The 19,421-nt window shown below is 34.1% G+C and overlaps 1 protein-coding gene across 2 annotated transcripts in view; it reads left to right on the top strand.

The window, feature by feature from the left end:
* Positions 1-19,421, top strand: part of PLXDC2 (plexin domain containing 2) — a 381,342-nt gene that overhangs the window by 269,271 nt on the left and 92,650 nt on the right. For both annotated transcript variants that reach the window (XM_012767347.3, XM_012767348.3), the window contains 2 exons: positions 928-1,046; positions 11,923-12,022. In XM_012767347.3, coding sequence (XP_012622801.1) covers positions 928-1,046; positions 11,923-12,022 — 219 coding nt within the window. The remainder of the gene's footprint in view (positions 1-927; positions 1,047-11,922; positions 12,023-19,421) is intronic.

The raw sequence follows: 19,421 nt of genomic DNA, 5'->3' as shown, positions 1-19,421 counted from the left end.
TTTTTTAAATGAATTGTTTAAAAAACAGGAGTTGTTTTGTTCTTTTAGCTCTGTGAGTTTTCATTTTCAACACAACTTTTTCTGGCAACAAGATTTTTTTAACCCAGCAGAAAATCCAATATTTAGAGCTAAGCAAATTTTCAGCTGCTCATTTGTTGTCTTTTTTAAAAAAAATTAGAGACCACACAATGTCAGCTAGAACAAAATGAATTCGCACTGGTGACTGTTACACTATATTTTAGTTTTTATTTCGTGTTAATGGTAAACACTGGCAGAGTGTATCATCAGAATATAATATACAGCACTGTATAGTTTCATTCCAATGTACTTTAAGAGGGCTTCAGAAATCTTAGCTCAGGGCCCTTTAAGCTACTTGCAGCCTCCCAGAAGCAATACAACAAAGACATAAATGTAAGCATTGTGAACCAAAAAAAGAAAATTCCCATTAGTGTTAAAGGAACTTCTTCAGTGTGACAGAGGATAATCTAAGTATGGAAAAATTTCAAGTCTTTTTTAAGTGGTTCTGGCTTTTTTGAATGTGTGCCTCTCTCTCTCAGCATTTGTCAAATGTATTTGAAGTTCATTCAACCCACTTGGGCTGCATTTTGAAAGTGGCTCATGGAAATTTAAGAAGACAGGCCCCATTAACATTAATGAAATTCCTAAGGCAAAATTCCCTCACACTGGGTAGCCTCAATATTAACCTCAGTATGAGGTCAGAATTTACCAAATATTTAGAGAATATTCAATCCTTTTTTAAAAATCCCTAGTGCAGTTTCAGTACCAGAATTCCAATTAATCACATACAATTGAAATAGTACAAAGACTAGATTCGAAGACCAGATTCAGGCTTTTACGAAGGCTCCCACCAGAATTGACTGGTATATTTTCTCGTTGCGTTTCTTCTTTTTTCCATGGAATGTATAGGCACAGCACTTGTTGTCCAGTGGGATCATGTACATCTCCAGGATAATTACAACCTAGGAAGCTTCACATTCCAGGCAACCCTCCTCATGGATGGACGTATCATCTTCGGATACAAAGAAGTAAGTGATGTGTTGATCGTTTCTTTTCACCTTGACCTGAGTGCTACCTTTCCTTCAAATGTTATGACATTTTACAGTCATGAACCTCAAATCATTTTCTTGGTTTCTTTTGCTTAAGAAAAAACATTTGGGATTGTTTCAATTTTCTGGGTACATTGTTTGTAAATCCTTTGGATTTTGTTTTGTTTTGTATTCTATTATCGTTGGTATTAGGACCATGAATTTCATCAATTTAATGACTTTCATAAAATTATTGAGTAATTATATTCCAATGGTATTACAGTGAAATGTTTCTAAGAAAAAGGTATTTAAAATTTGGAGGGATTCCTCATCTAAATCTGAATGTTTATATGTTTTTGTTTGGTTAGTTTTTGCCTTGTTGATTTCTATGACATTTTTTGGTTCTAATATCAAAAGCATTAGTAAATATGAAAACCTGTGTGGCTCAATGACCCACTACTGAAAGAGTTCCAGGACAGCTGAGCCTATGATTGCTTTGGCTAATGTTTATTGAAACCTGATAGGGAAAATTAACTAGAGACCTGAGTGATAGTCAGAACAAGGGAATTTAAACTTATGGTTTGTTTCATTTTAACAAATTCACAAAGAATGAAAATTTACTAAATTGTAGCTTTAAATTTACAGAATGTTTAGACTAGAATAATACTGTGTTTGATTTCAAACTCTTTTGACAATGTAATTAAGGTCTATTAGACAAAGAATATAGGATAAAAGTTCCAAGAACTACAGATGTAATGTTTTAGGCAGTCACTAGTTATGAAAGAAATTCTGACAGTGTGAATTAATAATGGGCAGTATTAACCCATGGGTTAATGAGTATTTATAATAATACAGACTCAGCATCTTCTTTTCAACTGAGGGATTGTTTTTTTCTTTAGTAATGAATCCTTGATTATAAAAGAGATGTTAATAATAAAGAAATGATTCATTTTGGTCAAGTCTTCTGAAATCCATTTACCTCATAAAGTGAGAGATAGTTAAATTTCAACCCAATAGGCTAACTTTAAAAAATTCCATAACCATGTCAGATGTTCCTAGTCCTTTAAAAGGTTTTTCCCTGTGGAATTTCTCACTTACTTGGAGACAATCATGGTCTGTGTTTCTTTACCCATAGCTATGTTTTGATATCATAGCCCACGATACTCTCATATCACAGTCCCTAGAATCTGAGAGAATATTTATCAAAAGGATTCATTCATTTCTGGTTTTCATTGTAATCTAGTGTATTGCTGGAACTGCACAGTCAGGCTTTGGAATGTCAGTTTTCAACAGTTTCAACCAACAGTGGTAAAATTTCTGCAAAGATGCAGGGTCAGTAAGTCTAAAGTCTTAGATCTCACCAACTGTAGACTTTGTCAAAACAGAGGTTTGTGTTCTTATTGTGGTTTCTCTTTCTCTAGTCTTTATTATCAAAATTGCCATCTTTCTTTACACTGTTCTCAAAGGGTATCTCACATTGCAGAGTACCAGTTGATTCTTCCTCTTCTCCCTTTGTTCTGGGTTGGCATTTTTTAAACAATTTTTTTCTTTTCTTTATTTTCATCAAAGAAGAATGTTCCATTATGGTTTTTCCATTTGGTCATGGGAAATATCAAGCTGATAGACAATTTTAACAGATTCTTGATATTCTGAGATTATTTATTATCCTTTGGAACATCTTCCCTCTGCATTAAGAATTCAAAGAAGTCATTTTTACTTATTATTTACCTTTCAATTCTTTCTCTATCCTGGTTAGAAAGCATTTTCTTCTTTTCTAGTCAATTTCTTTTTTCTTTCTTATAATTGTTATACATTTTATTTTTTTGAGGCAAATTGCTATTTGTGAAATTTGTACAAATAAGAGTCCCCTTTCATTTGGGGTGAGAGCTAGAAACTCCCACTATTTCTAGAAAAATATTTATATTCACATGATGGCATACAATAGTAGTTTGCATAATGTATTATCCTTTACAAAGTGCTTTCACATACATTATAGTGCTCAATTCTTCAACCACGTCTTATGTTCTTAATATCCTAAGCATTTCATAAAGGCATTGGCACATAGAAGGTGTTCTATAAATGTGTGTGGTTTAATTATGGAATTAGATCATACATGATTATCTTTATTTTATAGCTGAGCAAGCTGAGTCACAGCAATTAAATGACATGCTTGAGGTCACACAGCTAGTTAAGGACAAATCCAAGACTGAAAACTTTAATTTGGTAACCCCAAGACATCACAGCCTTTTTTTCCCCTAAAGAGATTATGAAAACAATTTACATATCTGTTTCACTTGTTTTTTCAATAAATATTTGTTAATGCTTATTGTTTAATAATCTTTTTTATGAGACTCCATCATATTACACAAATGCAGGTATAGTCATCAGTCCTTGTAAAGACCAGCATATTTCTGCTTAGCCTTTACTCTTAGAGCGTAGTCCTTTGGGGATTTGCACTAAAAGTCTGAGTATTTAATATAGACCCTGGGTGGCCCTGAATGCCTGTATTTTTCTTGCAGGTTAGAACAATGCAATTAAAAAGGGTCATGTAATCCTACTATGTGGCAATAGGAGAACATCACAGACAATGCATGCCCACCCTGGGAGTCAGCCTGTTCTGTTTTCTTGGTTGAATACCTTTCCACCTCCTTCACCATCAAATTTTAGAGGAGGTCAATATAGAAGAACTTTACTGTTTATTAAGTAAAATCACTTTCTAATCTATCCTACCATTTAAGTATTTAAACCTAATGTTCCTAAGTGTAACATTCACTGCTTCTTTGGAAGAATGCATAGTTAATAAATCATCATTGCCAATTAGTTGTAGGTTTCAATGGGGCCCTTAATGCATTTTTAAAATTTCTTTGAAGATTATTTCTCTTATTTAAACTGTAATGACCCTTCACTCATGGTTAGCAGCCTGAAAGTATTAAAAGATGAGCACTTGCTGAATTTGTAGAATTTACAGAAAAAAGATAATTAAGGAGAGTAAGAGAAGGCTAAATGGAACTCAACAGTGAGACCATCACCATGTAATATAAAGTAATTTGCTTTCTATGGGTATTCCTCTATGTATTAGAATGTTTGACACGTGTGAATATAATATATATACATCCAGGAAAATGTATAAATGTGAGTAGAAAAAAATTTTATGCGTAAAATTTATATGCATAACCTATAATACAGGTTGAAAAAAACCCAGATGGAATAAAATGCTGATTAAAAACTCTCAAGAAATAATTTTAGGAAAATGTAAAGACAGATGATTTTATATCATAATACTTCCCTGTATTTTAAACACATGAATTAAAATTTTATCTACATGTCTTTATTTAAGGTTCTAATTCATTTGCATCTGTGGAGGTATTTTATTTTTTTAGTAATCTCAAATATAGATGCTCCCAACACATTAATTTTTGTTTAGTTTCCCAGTTGTTAAAAAATGATAAATTGAATTGTTCTCCCTTTATTTATAATGTTCCAATAACAAATGCTGTAATAATAAATAAATAAAGTAGCCAGGCAAAAGGAACAATACCCTAGAGGAAACCTAGGGTTTCTAATTGTAAAAAGAGGAAACCTGTTCTAGTGTTGGCTCTGCCACCGGCTGGTTTTGTTGTCTTTGGACAATTTCTGTGACCTCTCTGGGTGCTTTCTTTTTTCTTTTTTCAATCCTCACTGCCCTTTGTCCCTGATGTGACATTGAGAGTTTGATTTCATATGATAGGTGCCCTGCCCATAGCAGACCATATCCAGTCTGCCTACCCTGATGATCTATGACTAAAAAGTGCCTTTGTCCCTGAGGTTAAAGGCCTAATATATTCCATGTGTCTTCCCCTAACCCAAGGTATAGACTTTCCTTAATCTCTCTCTTTTTTTTCTATTGGTGTCTTATTCCCAAGTTATGTTCAGGCAAGCTCCCTTATCTAGCTGTTGTTCCATGTAAAATCCCCACCATGATCTTGACTACCTTGAGCCCAGTTGCACAGGCTTCTTCAGGCAGGAACCAGCTTCAACGTCTTCTTTTTATGTAGCTCACACTCTAGTTTGTCAATTCAGCAGTGATTAATCTTTAAATCAGAAATCACACTGACTGTGTATGTATTTATGTTGTGTGTGTGTATGTTTTTAAAATTGATATGTTGCCAACATTTAAATATTAGAAGATTTCATAAAATGTATAATAGAGTCGTATTTTTTTTTTCTGGAGGAATCAGAAAGCCCTCGAAGCATTTGGCTTATATGTCCATATGGCAAAAACTGGCTGGAAAATTTGCTCAAGAGTGTTTTCACTCCAGTTTCTCCTTCATTGATTTCTTTTTTCATACCCCAGGCACACGCGAGCTTATAGGAAGTTTGAAACTCCTCTTTTAAAGCAAGGGCAGACTTTATTTATCAATTTCATGCTGTTATTCGTCTCCTTCCAGATTTTCAACAGGGGATGATTGTGGAGACGGGGGCAGGAGGCATGTTAGGAATTGATCTTTCAATTACAGTTCACCTTTGCTTCCATGCTCTCAGGTACATTGCTCAATACCTGGTGCATGGAAGAAAGTTCGGGAACTGTTCCCTAAAAAGGGATTAAAATAACTGTATGAGTTTTTAAATAATATCCAGGAAAGCAAATGGATTATTACATTGCCAAATTTAACTGATAGCCCTTCTATTCAAGTGTAGTCTACAGGCAGCTCAGCATTAATATTTTGGACTTTGTGTTATTTTGATAGTAACAAAAGAGAGCATGACTTTTTAAAATTAGATCCCTACTGAATCATACAGAAACCAGGCCAGATACTTAAGGAAGATAAGTTAGGAAGTTAAGTGTTGAACACAAATAGGAGTGGGTAAAATAGAAAGCTTTGTTGTTGTTTTTCTTTCTTTCTTTCTTTTTTTTGTGGAGTGTTGTTTTTAATATTAATAGTAAGCTGTTAGACATCATATTGCTGATTAGCAAGTGACCAAAAACAGGTTTGGAGTAATTCTCTCCCAGTTAAGCTCTGATTGGTATGTGATTCACACTCTGGAACACATAACTATACAATCAAGCTCTTGCTGAGATATTGTGCTGCCTATTAGATAGATAGCTGGGGCTGTAATGGAAACAAATGAATGTTTTGGCGAAGTTTGCAGGACAGAACAGAGAAGAAAACAAAATCCCATTACCTCTGACTTAAGCAGCACGTTGTTATCTCCCTGCTTTAGAGACAAATGTAAAAGTTCACATTTTAGAGATTGTGTGGGGCCCCTTGTGCCGGAGAATGATAGCACAGAGAAGGGAAGAGACCAGCCTTTGTCTCTGAATCTTCTTTGAAAGGCCAGTGTGCACTGCTATACATATCTTTGCTTACTTCTAGTATCTCTTCCACCTTCATTTTGACTAGATATTGCAACACTTTTTTTCTTCTATGCTTAATTCACCCCAATAAATGAGTTATAGAAAAAATATATACCAAATAATGAACCTATCTGTATCTTGTAAAATGGAACAAAAATTAAAATATTGTTAAAAAACAAAAAGGAATTCATGAATGTTTATATAAGCCAAAATGGAAGCATGTTTTAACTGGTGTGAATGTTATCTCTCTATCCTGTGGAATGAATGTAATTGTAAAACCTAGTCTCAGAAACGTACGATTCAATACAGATCATACATAGACCCAGTTACAATTTAGCTTTGTTTTCATCTTAAAAAGGTAACTCTTGTAGGCACTTGAGAATAATGAAGCTGCATTTCTTTAAGAAAAAAACAAAAAAACCCAAAAACTTCTTTAGTTAGAATTTTTATTATTTCATGTTGGTTTCCTAACATCCCTGTCTTGGTTGACTCAGGAGACATTTTAAGGATGAATACAAATTTGTAGAAAGGATAAGAAATAGTTTCCTGTAATCAAAATTTTTAGAGTTTCAGTGCTTTGACATATTGTTTGGCCATGGATTCGCTGACTTGCGTATTTCATATCCTTGTAAATACTATGTAGAATAGGTCATGATGATGATATGATAGACTCATTCTTGTGTTAATTTTTCCCAATACTGGCTATACTTCTAAGTAGTTTGTTTATGCACACACACACTCACACACAATTGCTATGTTGATATTAGTCAAAAAGTAGCTCATTTAAAATGGGGCTTTTAATAATAAAGTATTCTTAATTCACCTTAATGGCGTCTAATTTTATGCTGGCATGGAACCCTTCAGACTGGTATCACTTCCTCACGGAGGAAGCCGATGACTTGCCTGGCTTTGATATTTTGAAGTAAAAAGATCACAGTCCAAGAAGGCAGAGTAAGAAAGATAGGATCATGTCTGGTGGAAAAAGGCAGAGATGTTTCCATCAGAAATCTCAGAGCAAGCCTGCTCTTTTCCTAATTCGTCTTCGATGATATCAGGTATTTCATTCACTTGGCAAAAGCAGCCCTTTCAAAACCTGGTGTGTAAATGGTTTCCTAGAAGGCTTGAGTGATTTCTAGGAAAATGTAGGGAATTGAAAGCTTCTTGTACATTTTCATTTTAATATTTAATCGGACAAAACACTACAGTTTCAAAAATCTGAGGCTCTTAGTCACAAACACTGTAAAATTTTAAAGAAAAGCAATGTGAAGCCAGTGAGATTGCCATAAAGTGATCATCCTTCTCAAGGCTTCCTCTCTCGGGCGTCTCCATCTCTGTACACTTCAGAACTGTTCTTTAAAGCTGCACACATTGTTCTCTGCACATCCAGAGGATGCCATTTTTATGGACTGCCTTGTGAATGAATGATGCCTCGAAACTGTACCGCTGGGCATTCCTGATGCAAGCACCACTCCATTTTCTTGCTACTGAGACCAGGAACCTCTGTGGCATCCTTTACTCTCCTTCCTTCCCTTGCTTGTCCCTGTTAAATCTTTGGATGTCTCGATAGCAGTGGCTACACAATTCATCCAGGATCCGTCCTCTGTCACTGCCGCCACCTTTACCTCTCCAGTGTCGTCCACAGCATTCTTCTCTTACCTGGACAGCTGTGATACCCTCCTAACCAGTTTCTCTGTCTTTCTTTCCCCTAGTCTTGATCACACAGCAGCCAAGGTGATCTTTTTCAAATATAACAGAACTTCCAAATGTTTCTGTAACTTGTGGAATAATATTGAATGTCACTACGATGGCTTGCAAAGAATCCACACTCTCCATGATCTGTCCCTACCACCTCCCATCTCCTTTGACACTCTCATTTACTACTTCTGCTCCAGCCATAGAAGTAACCTTTTAACTCTCAAAACACACCAAGAAACTGAGTCAAGCCCTTTGCATGTGTTGGTCCCTCTGTAGCTGTTCCCCAAACATTTACATGGCAGGATCTCTCACTCCCTTTGAGTTTCTGCCAAAAAGTCACTCTGTTAGTCACTTATGTGACTCTCCTCCCTAATAGAGACTCCCATTCCTCTCCATCACTTCACCCTGTTTTGGTTTTCTCCTTAGCACTAGCCACTTTCTAGTATGCTATACTTTTTATGTTCACTTGCTTTAATGTCTGTCTCAACCTCTAAAATGTAGGCTCCATGAGAGCAGGCTCTTTGTTTTGTTCTCTAATGTAATTCCAGTGCCTACAATAATACAGAGAATGTATCTGATTAATATCTGATGAATGAATGAATGATTTCTTCCTATCTTATCAAACAACATGGACAATGTATGGGGAAAATTAATTTATATGGATAGAGATTATTCTCAGAAATCTATTCTCTATTCTATATTCCCAAATCATAGAAGAGATAATTATGGGAACAGTGCTTTGTACACAGTATTCAGAAGTCATTGTCCCATGAATATGTAAATTTTTTAAACTGGCAGCAAATTAAAATGTAACCCTTGGCTACAAATTATCATTTCCACCTACATACACTCTCCTTAAATATATTAATAGATATTTTGCCCTTATAATTCTTGTTTGGATTATTACCAATTTACTTGATGCTTGCAAAAGTCAAAATCATTCAACAGAAAGAAATCATTTAATTTGGGAATTGAAAGGGTCCTTAAAGGTCATCTACAATGATCTTCTTGGAGGGTGGCCAATTTGATCTCAGATAGTTTTCAATGACAGCAAACTGCACTGTGAGGTTACCCATTTTGTTTCTGGATGGATTTTCCTTAGATCGAATGAATTTGGTAACTTTTATGCTTGGTCTTAGTTTTTAGAATCCACAGACAAAAGAATAAACTAGAGAATAAAGAGGAAAAAAAGGTTCAGAAAATGAAGAACATTCCGATTTTTCAAGTCTAGTTGTACCTAGAATTAGGTATTTATCTATTTACCAGAAAACTAAAAGGAAGAATGCTCCTGCATTATGGAGAAACATTCATAGTAGTTTCAGTTGGCTATTTGATTTTAACAGAGATGGTATTAGTTGGTATTGCTGTGTAACAAACCACCCCAAAATCTAGTGGCTTAAAACAACTCCATTTGTGATTTCTCACAAGATACCTGTGGGTCGGCTTGGTGGTTCTGTTGATCTGGGTTGGATTCTACTGATCTCAGCTGGGCTCACTCATGTGTCTGCTGTTAGCTGGTGGATTGGCAGGAGGCTGGCTGGTCACGGATAACTTCTGCTGGAAAGAAAACATCCCTCCATGTCCCTTTCATATATCCTCAGCAGACTGGCAGGGTGCATTTTCCTGACAGTGGCAGGGGCCCAAGAAAGCACTTTTTCAAGTCACTTTTTTTGCTTCAAGTTTGCTGCTGCCCTCTTTTGCCATATTATTGAGCCCAAAGTCAGGGGGAGAGGACCACAGAGGGTCCAGGTACACGGAGGCCATTGTTTGAGGCCATTGATACAATTAATCCACACCTGGTAAAAGGCACTGAAGGAGAGACTAAACTTAAGAGAGTGAAAGGAAGGAAAGAGATGGAAAAAATTAAATCAAAATGAAAGATGGCTAGGTAAGGGAAGAGACAGGGAAGAGAGATAGAAGAGATAGAAAGCATCATCCAAAGAGAGGAGAACGTTTCTGTGAGTGCTGTGGAAACCAAAACAGGTAATCTGGAAAACAAGCTCTAGAATAAACATGTAATGTTCGTAACAACATAACAGAGTCTTCCAATTGATGGCAATATGAGATCATGTTGTGCTGTGAGTATAGACAAAGAAGAAATACAATAAATTACCACGTAATCACCTGGTGAAGTATTTCACAACTTGCAGAGGAAAAGATGTTGCGATCATAGATGTTAGAGAGTGACAGCAAGTGACAAATGCCAGGAGCATTGCCTTTATATTTCTAAGCAGGAATCTATTAATAATACCACTTAAAAATTATATGACCATGTCTTACTAGGGTATACAAAATATAACCTGAATTGGGAATTTTCCTATGCTTTTCCATCCTTTTGTCCTTTTTTCTTTACTTGTAAGTCTGTCTTAAATACAAATTATATTTCTATTAGCACTCTGGGGTGTGACTGGATAAAAGTGTGATGCCCATTAAAAAGAGGGTTTTCACATATTGATACTGAATTCTGCTTAGTAAATCATACATAATGTATATAAGACTTTCATTTAGTAAATGAGCCTTCAGGAACTGAAATCTTGGCTTGGTTTTGCTTGTTTTGTGTGTTTGTGTCATTCAAATATCAGAATACTACTTTGTGTTGGTTAACAATTCGTCATGTGAATATAAAATTTACAAACACTTTAACATTATTTAAGAGAGGACTTAAATAGTACATCAAGGTAAAAATGTCCTTGCCCTTTTACTTGTTTCAAAATAATTCCACCTATTCCCAAAACAGTAAAATTTCTTCTTAATTTGTCAATTTCAACAAAATAGCCCTTTAACAATTTCCTGCATCATGGTCAAAGATAAACAAGGGAGCTTTTATTACATCTTCTCTCCAACTTATTGCCATTCTCCCTATTGTTATACTGTTTATGGTTTACACAGCTTTAATGTAATTTTTAATAAATTACCCAGAGATGGCCCCAAATCTGCTTATTCTACCTAAAAACATTTTTGTGTGTTTATCCTGCCCCTTTTCTCTCTTGTCCCTTTGTTTATTGAAGATGGTTTCATTTCCATTTTTATTTCTATAAAAATGCTAATAAAGAGAGTAATCATATCTCCAATGAATCTTTTCTAAATCTAGAAAAATAGACTTTAAGAGTTTACCTCATTTGTAAATGTTGTATCATTTTTCATATATCCTCAATGTGTCCTAATTATTTTTTAAAATGTAAATATTAGAAATGTCTGTCTTATTCAGATTTTGGTTCCATTGAGATTCAAATTTAGGAACCATGAGCTGGAGATGACTCATAAGAACTTACAAGTTTTCCATAGGAATTTCAACTAGAATGGGAAAGTTCAACATCTGTTAATGATTGCCAGATTTAACTATATATTAATCAACAATAATATTGTTTAGCAGTGCATATATTTGTCTTTCTCTAGGTTTTATATCTATAAAACCACTTGTAAACAAGGATATTTAAAAATCTCTATAAAAATAAATATATAACAAAGTCTTTTAGGAGAACAGACCATAAGAGAAAACTCTTATTCCTGAAATTAGAGCCAGCACTAAATGCATTCATGGTGCGCCCACATGTGTGATAAGTTGGCAGCATCCGGTATCAACTAAAGTCTCTGAGAATCTATTGCTTTCCAGATCAAGTAGCCATCTGTAGGAATGCTCTTGTCTCTTTAACTCATCAAATAGCACTAAATTGATGTTAATTTTTTGGTATTGTATGTCTTTCTTCTCCAATATTTCTTGCTCCTTTCTCTAATCTTTCATCTCCTTCACTTGGTTTTATCCATTAAACAAGAGGATCCCACTTCCTTCCCACCCCCGCATGAAATTCAAGTCTAACATACCACAATCTTCTTTTTCTTTTCCAGATTCCTGTGTTGGTCACACAGATAAGTTCGACCAATCACCCAGTGAAAGTGGGGCTGTCTGATGCATTTGTCGTTGTCCACAGGATCCAACAAATTCCCAGTATGTAGAAGAGGGGTAATTGCAAAGTGTGAGCCTTCTATGGGGGTAAATTTAAAGGAGATTGATCTCAGGCAGATGTAACTGAGAAAAATGACTTACCTAATTAATTAGCTAATTACTGCTTGTTAATTCTTTTATTTGGTTTATAATTCCTATTGGAGTGGGTTATCTCTGTTACTCTTGGACTAATCATTTAGGTAAAGCAAAATTAAATAGCTACACAAGAATATGTAATTTTAGATTCTTTGGGATGGTTGGCTTGGTTGAGCAAATACAGTTCTTTTATTGATAAGAAGAACATAAAACAGTGACAAATTATTTGATTGACAGGTGTATGACTTTCCAGGTTTGTTTATTTTAAATTAATTTATGAGCAAGACAGTAGCTCTGTGCTATTTTATGTTTAATATATTTTTATAGAACTGGTGATCTAAAGAAAGATGAAAGAAAAACTACAAATTTAGGTAAATAAAAATTTGGATGGTGCTATACCTACCAGAGAAGATTGTATGAAGGTTTTTTTGTTTAAATTATGTTTGCTATCTAGTGTAGTTCACATTTTTTAGAATAAAAATATATATGTTACTTTGGACAACTGCTCATCATTTGAGAACATCAAAATGTTAACTCTATTTTGTAGCAGTTCTTACAATATAAATAGGCATTCTTTGAAAGCTTCTGGTTTTTAAACCTCTGCTACTTCAAGAACAGTCCTGAGAGACGCTTTGATGTGTTAGTACTGGGGGGTGTTTCTTTGTGTCTTAGATGTGTCTAGTTAAAGCAAGGGGTGATAATAAAATATATCTCAAGATTACATCATTTCTTTCCTTTTATTCAAAGTTCTTTTTCTTCTTTTATTTCATTACAGCAGTAGACAATTTATCACATGCATATGCTGTTTGGTCTTGACTTTAGGTGATTCTACTTAATTATATCATCCCAAATATAGAAAGTAAATGGAGTGGAAACTATTTAGACTTTTCAGAGCAATGGATTGGCTAGAAACATTATGGGGGTTATCTTACAACTACACTTTAGAAGGACATTCATACATAACAGTTCTGCTGGGTGAAGAACGTGCATCCCCCACGGGGTTTCTTCTTGTTAGCTGAGAATTTGTGGGAGGTAATATTCAAGAGAATTGTTAAATCAAGGCAGATTTTCCAGAACCTAAATTGTACTGTGAACAAAGCAAGGATATATTAGTATGTGTAGGCAACATAAAGGCATCCTGACAGAGCTCTTAAATAAGAGGCTGAGCCCTGGGAGAGCCAAAGCTGGCTTCTGTTCGAGGAGGAATGTTCTCACATTCTTTCTTTCAGAAGTGTTAAATCAAGCATGACTTGAGTCAATTATTGCACAAGTAAAAGGAAACACTAGTTTTAGTTTATTTGTTGGTTCTTTTCATCCCTGAAAGAATTTTATTTGCAGCTAACTCAGAAGGCCTTTTAGTCCATATTGTTGTTCTGATATATTATTATTTAGAGAAAAAGATGCAACTAAATACAAAAGAATTTTTTTATGAACATATTTCAATTGGCAAGTATCACTCATTAAGCTTTAAAAGGATAACAGTTGTGTTTCAGGGAGAAAATATCATTCCAAATATAAATTTCATTGAATAAATTGGCAAAATTCATATGAATTTTGAGATCAGATTATTTCTAAGATTTGGAACTCAACAATCATCTAAAACACATGACTTAGAGTTCAGAAAAAAGCTGCTCTCGGGCAGGCTGCATACTAGAAGGGCATTCACATTTCCTATTCACCTTACTGTTCCTATCCTGAGAAAATTAGCCACGAAGGAATGAAAGTTCTGGTTTTCTAATTTCTCCATCTCTGCAGCTAGATGGGACCATATTTGAGCAAGAAAATTGGAATCGATGTGTTCTACTTAAAAATGTTCTTGGGAACAGAAAATTTTAATCTCCTTAAAAATCTGTTCCCACATTTATAAAGTGTAACAGTGTCTGTAACACGAGCTTTTGTATAAAAGTATTCTCAGCTTAAAAAAAAAAAAAAGCATAGATTAGGATAACCCAAAGTTAACATGTTATGTAAGTATTATATTTTTGTGTGAGAAATAAGGTAATTCCTAGAGATCTGTATGTTATTTAATCATGTAATCAGAACTTAGTCCTTTTCAAAAAATTCTGTTCCCATATTTAACAGCCCTCACTATTAGCAGTAATCTTTGTAGGGAATTTAAATCCTTTATCTCTGTTACCCGCCTTTTTCCCCCTGAGTAGATTTAGGAACAATTAATCATTATCCTAAGTAATTTGTGATTTCGTTTCTTCTATATTCCAAGGTGTATTACATAGGACCCTGTTCTCATAAGATCAATTTTCTGTTCTTTTAATCACTTCAGTTACATGGGGTATACAAACTAGACCCTTGCCCCTTGCCTTAATCTAGCCATGGGAACATAGGAATGCCAGCTATAGCCTTGAAAATAATTTTTCCCAGTGGGACCACCATTGCTATACCATTCTTATCAGATTTGGTAAAGGTTTGATAAAGCATTCAAAAACTGTAAGGCAATTTTAATTTATTATTAAAATTTCTTCCCACTCATTTCTTATAACATCATCATCAACAACAAAAACTTATCTTTTATTTTTTAAAGACTTTCCAGTAGTAAATGATTCAATTGTAACTATCAAGCATAATTAATGAAGGTAGCTTTCATCTTTCAAAAAAGATCAGGTGATCTGATAGTTTATATATCAAAGGGAATTCAGGCATTGTTGGTAAATTGATAAATAGGTCTAAAATTACAAGGGAAACTCTTGCTCCATCAAAAAAAAAGAAAAAGAAAAAGAAAAGAATCTATGGTGAAATTAACCCTTACATTAGAAAAATAAAAGATGAAATTTGTTAAAGGTACAGAAAATAAGAGATGTTATAAAATGAATACTGGTCAGGAGACCTGAAGCATTTTATTTAATGTCTATTATTTTCTTTACATATAAAATGAGCATCTTAGTACCCACCGTGCAATGTATACATAGCATGCAGTACCTGGCGCAAAGTAAGCTCTATACTTGTACTTACTGTATTTTCTATCATCAGCACTTTAAAGGACAGTGATACTGAGTCAAGGATGAGCCTGGCCCAGGTGCTCATCAGAGTGGAACTACAGGAAATTTCCACGAAGAAACACTTTGACAAAGGCTCTCCAGAACTCTAATTCTTTCTGACTGTAACATTGTGTGTTGCATTATGTCTCTTCATAAGACCTGCATCTTTCTGCCTGTGTGTACTTTTTTCTACATCACTTTCTGCCTTTCATAAAATGTATTTGTAAAACATTAGAAGTAGAAAGAACCACACCAATCAGCATATTCAATCTCCACCGATACAGATATGAAAAAGAGATCTACACATACAATGACTGATTTTGGTTATTCATTTCAAAATATACCTACTATGCTTAGAAGCACGGCACCTTTTAATCAGAGTAATTTATAAAACAGCATGAAACCCCAAACTAAAATTTAGATTACCTGTAAATCTACTACAGAAAAAAAAACAATGTTTTCATGTAACTGCATCGAACTTTTCATTTAAAATATATATACACACACATTAAGAAAATAGGCATTGTGCTATAAATATTGTTGCCACCTATTTTCCCCTTCATATGTACAACACATTTTTTCCTACACACCAAATACCTGTGTAAAATGTGGTCATTAATGGCCACAACAAGTTCATTTGTTTCATAATTTAGGTGACCTGTCTCTTCAGTGGTTGGTCACATAGGTTGCTTCACATATCAATTATCAATAAAATGGTGCTGAAAATCCTTGTTTTTAAATTTTTACATGTATCTGATTCTCAAAAAATCAATTTGTAAATGTTGGATGTTAATACTGTGGGGTTTTTATTCATATATTTTGACAAATTGCTTTCCATAAATGTTCTAAATTACTACCCCCACCACTAATGGGCTATGTAATTATATTAGATTAGATTAGATATCCTATTTCCCTAAATTCTTTCAGACACTATTATTAATTTTTAAACTTTGCAGATTTAATAAGCAGTGCAAGGTGTTTCATTGTTGCTCTTAATTGTCTTTTGATTGCCAGAAAGTTTTAATGTTGTCATATATTCAGGGGTCATTTGTAATTTCCATAACTTCTTGTTAAATAACTCTATGAAATTATTTCCTCAGTCTTGGATTATGTCTGTCCCTCCAAAGCCTTTTACATAGAGTGCAGAGGTGTTCCTGGGTACAGGCAGGGTCATTCACACTTGTTTGTTTCTCTCTCCTCCAATTTAACATTTTGAATTTCAATCTTAATCTCTGAGGCACTGGACTTCCTCCTCATACCTTACTGTTTCTCTACCTTCTGAGCTTAAAGGGTGTAACATTTCCAGCACAAAACCCAGAAAATCCACCCATTCTGTGTGTTTCTTTAATTTGGAAAACTTAAGGCTGTGTCATTTGAGTAATGAGAAAGTTACTTTAACACACACATGCAGGATTCTAGCACTAGAAACCGATTTAGAAAGCAGCTGACCTAACTTGAAGTGGTTCTACTACCAGTTATGAAAATGACTATTTATGAATCCCTTAGAATATTCCACCTTCTTCTTATAGCAGTACATTATCTGGTAGTTTCTTAACGTCAAGCTTCTTTTCATCGGCATCAGCTGTTTTAAATTTATTGACATTGTCCGTGCTCTAATGTGCCTTTGCTTTGTTGGTTATTATTATTTACAGCTCAATAAGAAACACTGAACATTTTCAGAAATAAAACTGACAATTAACTTGTAGAGCTAATATATTTTAAAAATAAGCTGGGAACAGTGACTTACGCCTGTAATCCTGGCAACTCGGGAGACTGAAGTAGGAGGATCACTTGGGGTCACAAGTTTGAGATCAGCCTGGACAACATAATGAGGTCCCTCTCTAAAAATACGGAAAAAATTGGCCAGGTGTGGTGGTGAGTGACTGTGGTACCAGCTAACAAGGAGGGTGAGGCGGGAGGATCGCTTAAGCATAGGAATTCGAGGCTGCAGTAAGCTATGATCTTGCCACTGCACTCTAGCCTGGGCAACAGAGAGAGACCCAGTCTCAAAAAATAATAATAATAATAAAAAGATAAAAATACTTAGAGGGTCATAGAACTCTTTGAGGAACATTTGTATGTATATATTTTGCCATACATGATCTCATAAGCTTACAGACCAGGCTGTAATTTTTCAAAGAAGTTGACTAAAATTATATTTAGACAGTGAATAAACTAACCTTAAGAAACAAAAACAGAAGTTTTTCCTATTAAATAGGCAAAATATCTTAATCTTTAATTTTCAAGGAAATAATAATATAGAACGTCTGGAGTTGGTGGAAATGTTCTGCATCTGAACCATCAAGTAGCTATGAGCCTGAGGTATTGAATTTTTGATTGGATTCAATTAATTGATTTTAAATAGAGAGCCACGTGTGACTAGTAGCTATTATACAGGACAAGGCAATAATAGACCATATCCATATATTTAAATAAAATATTGAATGCCAACTGTAATATTAACATGAATATTCTTTTTACCTCTTTGCTTTTTAAAAAGGCCTTGGAATATTAGATATAATTAAATAAAAAATGTTCAAGTATATTTCTTTAATGAACTTTCAAATATAACCATTATAACTGATTTCCCCCATGAAAACAATTTGTAATTTTGATGTGGTACACATTCATTATAACTTAGCAACTATAATTAAAAATGTGATCAAGACAATGGAAAATATAAACATTCTAGGAAAACATTGAAGATTTTTTTTTCTTTCACAATATTTTATACAATCCAGTTCAAGCCCTTTTAGAGAAACTGAGCTGCATTTGTTATTTCAAATTTACCAGGGTCGTTTCATTCATTTAAGGACAGATCAGTATACAAATCTTCAGTAAATTGTGTCATCTTACCTTCACTCTCCTAAAAATAGAAAACCCTTCAAAATTATTTCATTTTACAGAAGATAAAATTGCTTCTCTTTACAGCACACTTTCATTAGGTGCTTAGGTTCTCAAGTATGCACTAGCTCACAAAGGCTCAACAAAAGGAGAAAGAAATAGAAATCATAACATTTTTCATGCAATGATGTCTCATAAATCACTGCCAAGATAGAAAGCATTATGCAATGTGATATTTTATTGTTTTAATACATACATTTTTAATGTACCCTATTTAATTGACTCTGACTTGATTTTTAAAGAGAAGTACATCTAAGAATTTTTTGGATATTAGGTACCACAGATTATTCAATTTTAACATAGTTGAGAATTTTTCTAGAGTTTCTATAAACAAGAACATGTTCCCTCAGGGACTTGTGGTTAAGTTCTTTCTTTATACCATTTTTATTTATTCATTCATTCATTAACATTTAATCCTGTACAACACTGTCAGAGAAAGTAAATTTTTACCAATTTAGAGTTGTGTCTCAGTTTACTTACTAAAGCTTGAATTTTTTATTACTAAAATAAAATCCTAAAGGTCATGGAAAGAACTTTAATGCATTGTTAAAAATTCAGGGAATTAAAACAATTATTTCCTCTACATGTATTTATTGAGTACCTATTAGGAAAGGATTTATTGGTCTGAAAAAGGGAAACCCAATTTAATGTACTATTATTTTATTCAAAATAGTGAATCAAAAGTTTGCATTTGCACATTCCACTCTGTATTTGTCTCACTAGAGAAGACACGGGAAAGCAGCCAAAACAGTTCTCAAAAATAATCTGAGTTGAATTTTTCTATCCAGTTTTTTCTGCCTTTTTGTTTTGAATTATGAACTCAGATGTTAGCTTTTTCACTTTTCTCTTTCACATTTTTTTCAAATTCACTTTCCCTTGCTTTATTATTTCGCACTTTTCTCCTATTACATAATGTGTGTTTCTATTTTGGCCTACTCTTTCCTACCAATTTTAGCTAATGCCGGTTGCCTACATTTATAAACATGCCCGCATGCCAATTCCTCCAACTGAATTTTTCCATAGGAAGTTTTGTTTTTTTGAAATTATGATGTATCGATAAAAATAAATAAATAAATAGTAAAAGAAAAGAATTAAAAAATAAAATAAAATACAAGTTTTTTTTTTCCCTCTCATGAGTGCCAAACGTCTAAGTGATTTACCACTAAATGTTACTTTTTGAACAATTGATTTTAAAATAAAGAAAATCTTATTGCATTTTGCCCAATTTCCTTTAATGAAGTCACAGTCTCCTTTCTCTCAGGAAAAAAAAAAGGAGATTTAATGACACAGCAAATGATAACATGCAATCAATCTTCCCATACGACTCCGGGGCAGGGAGATGTGTCCCTCTGGGGAGCCAGTGGGACCTTCATGTTGGTCACAGGCCTGCAGCCCAGCTGGCACATCAC

Source organism: Microcebus murinus, chromosome 25, assembly GCF_040939455.1.
Source record: "Microcebus murinus isolate Inina chromosome 25, M.murinus_Inina_mat1.0, whole genome shotgun sequence".
In the NCBI taxonomy this organism is placed as follows: Eukaryota; Metazoa; Chordata; class Mammalia; order Primates; family Cheirogaleidae; genus Microcebus; species Microcebus murinus.
The sequence above is the reverse complement of the archived record's forward strand: the minus strand, read 5'-3'. Positions and strand labels throughout refer to the sequence as shown.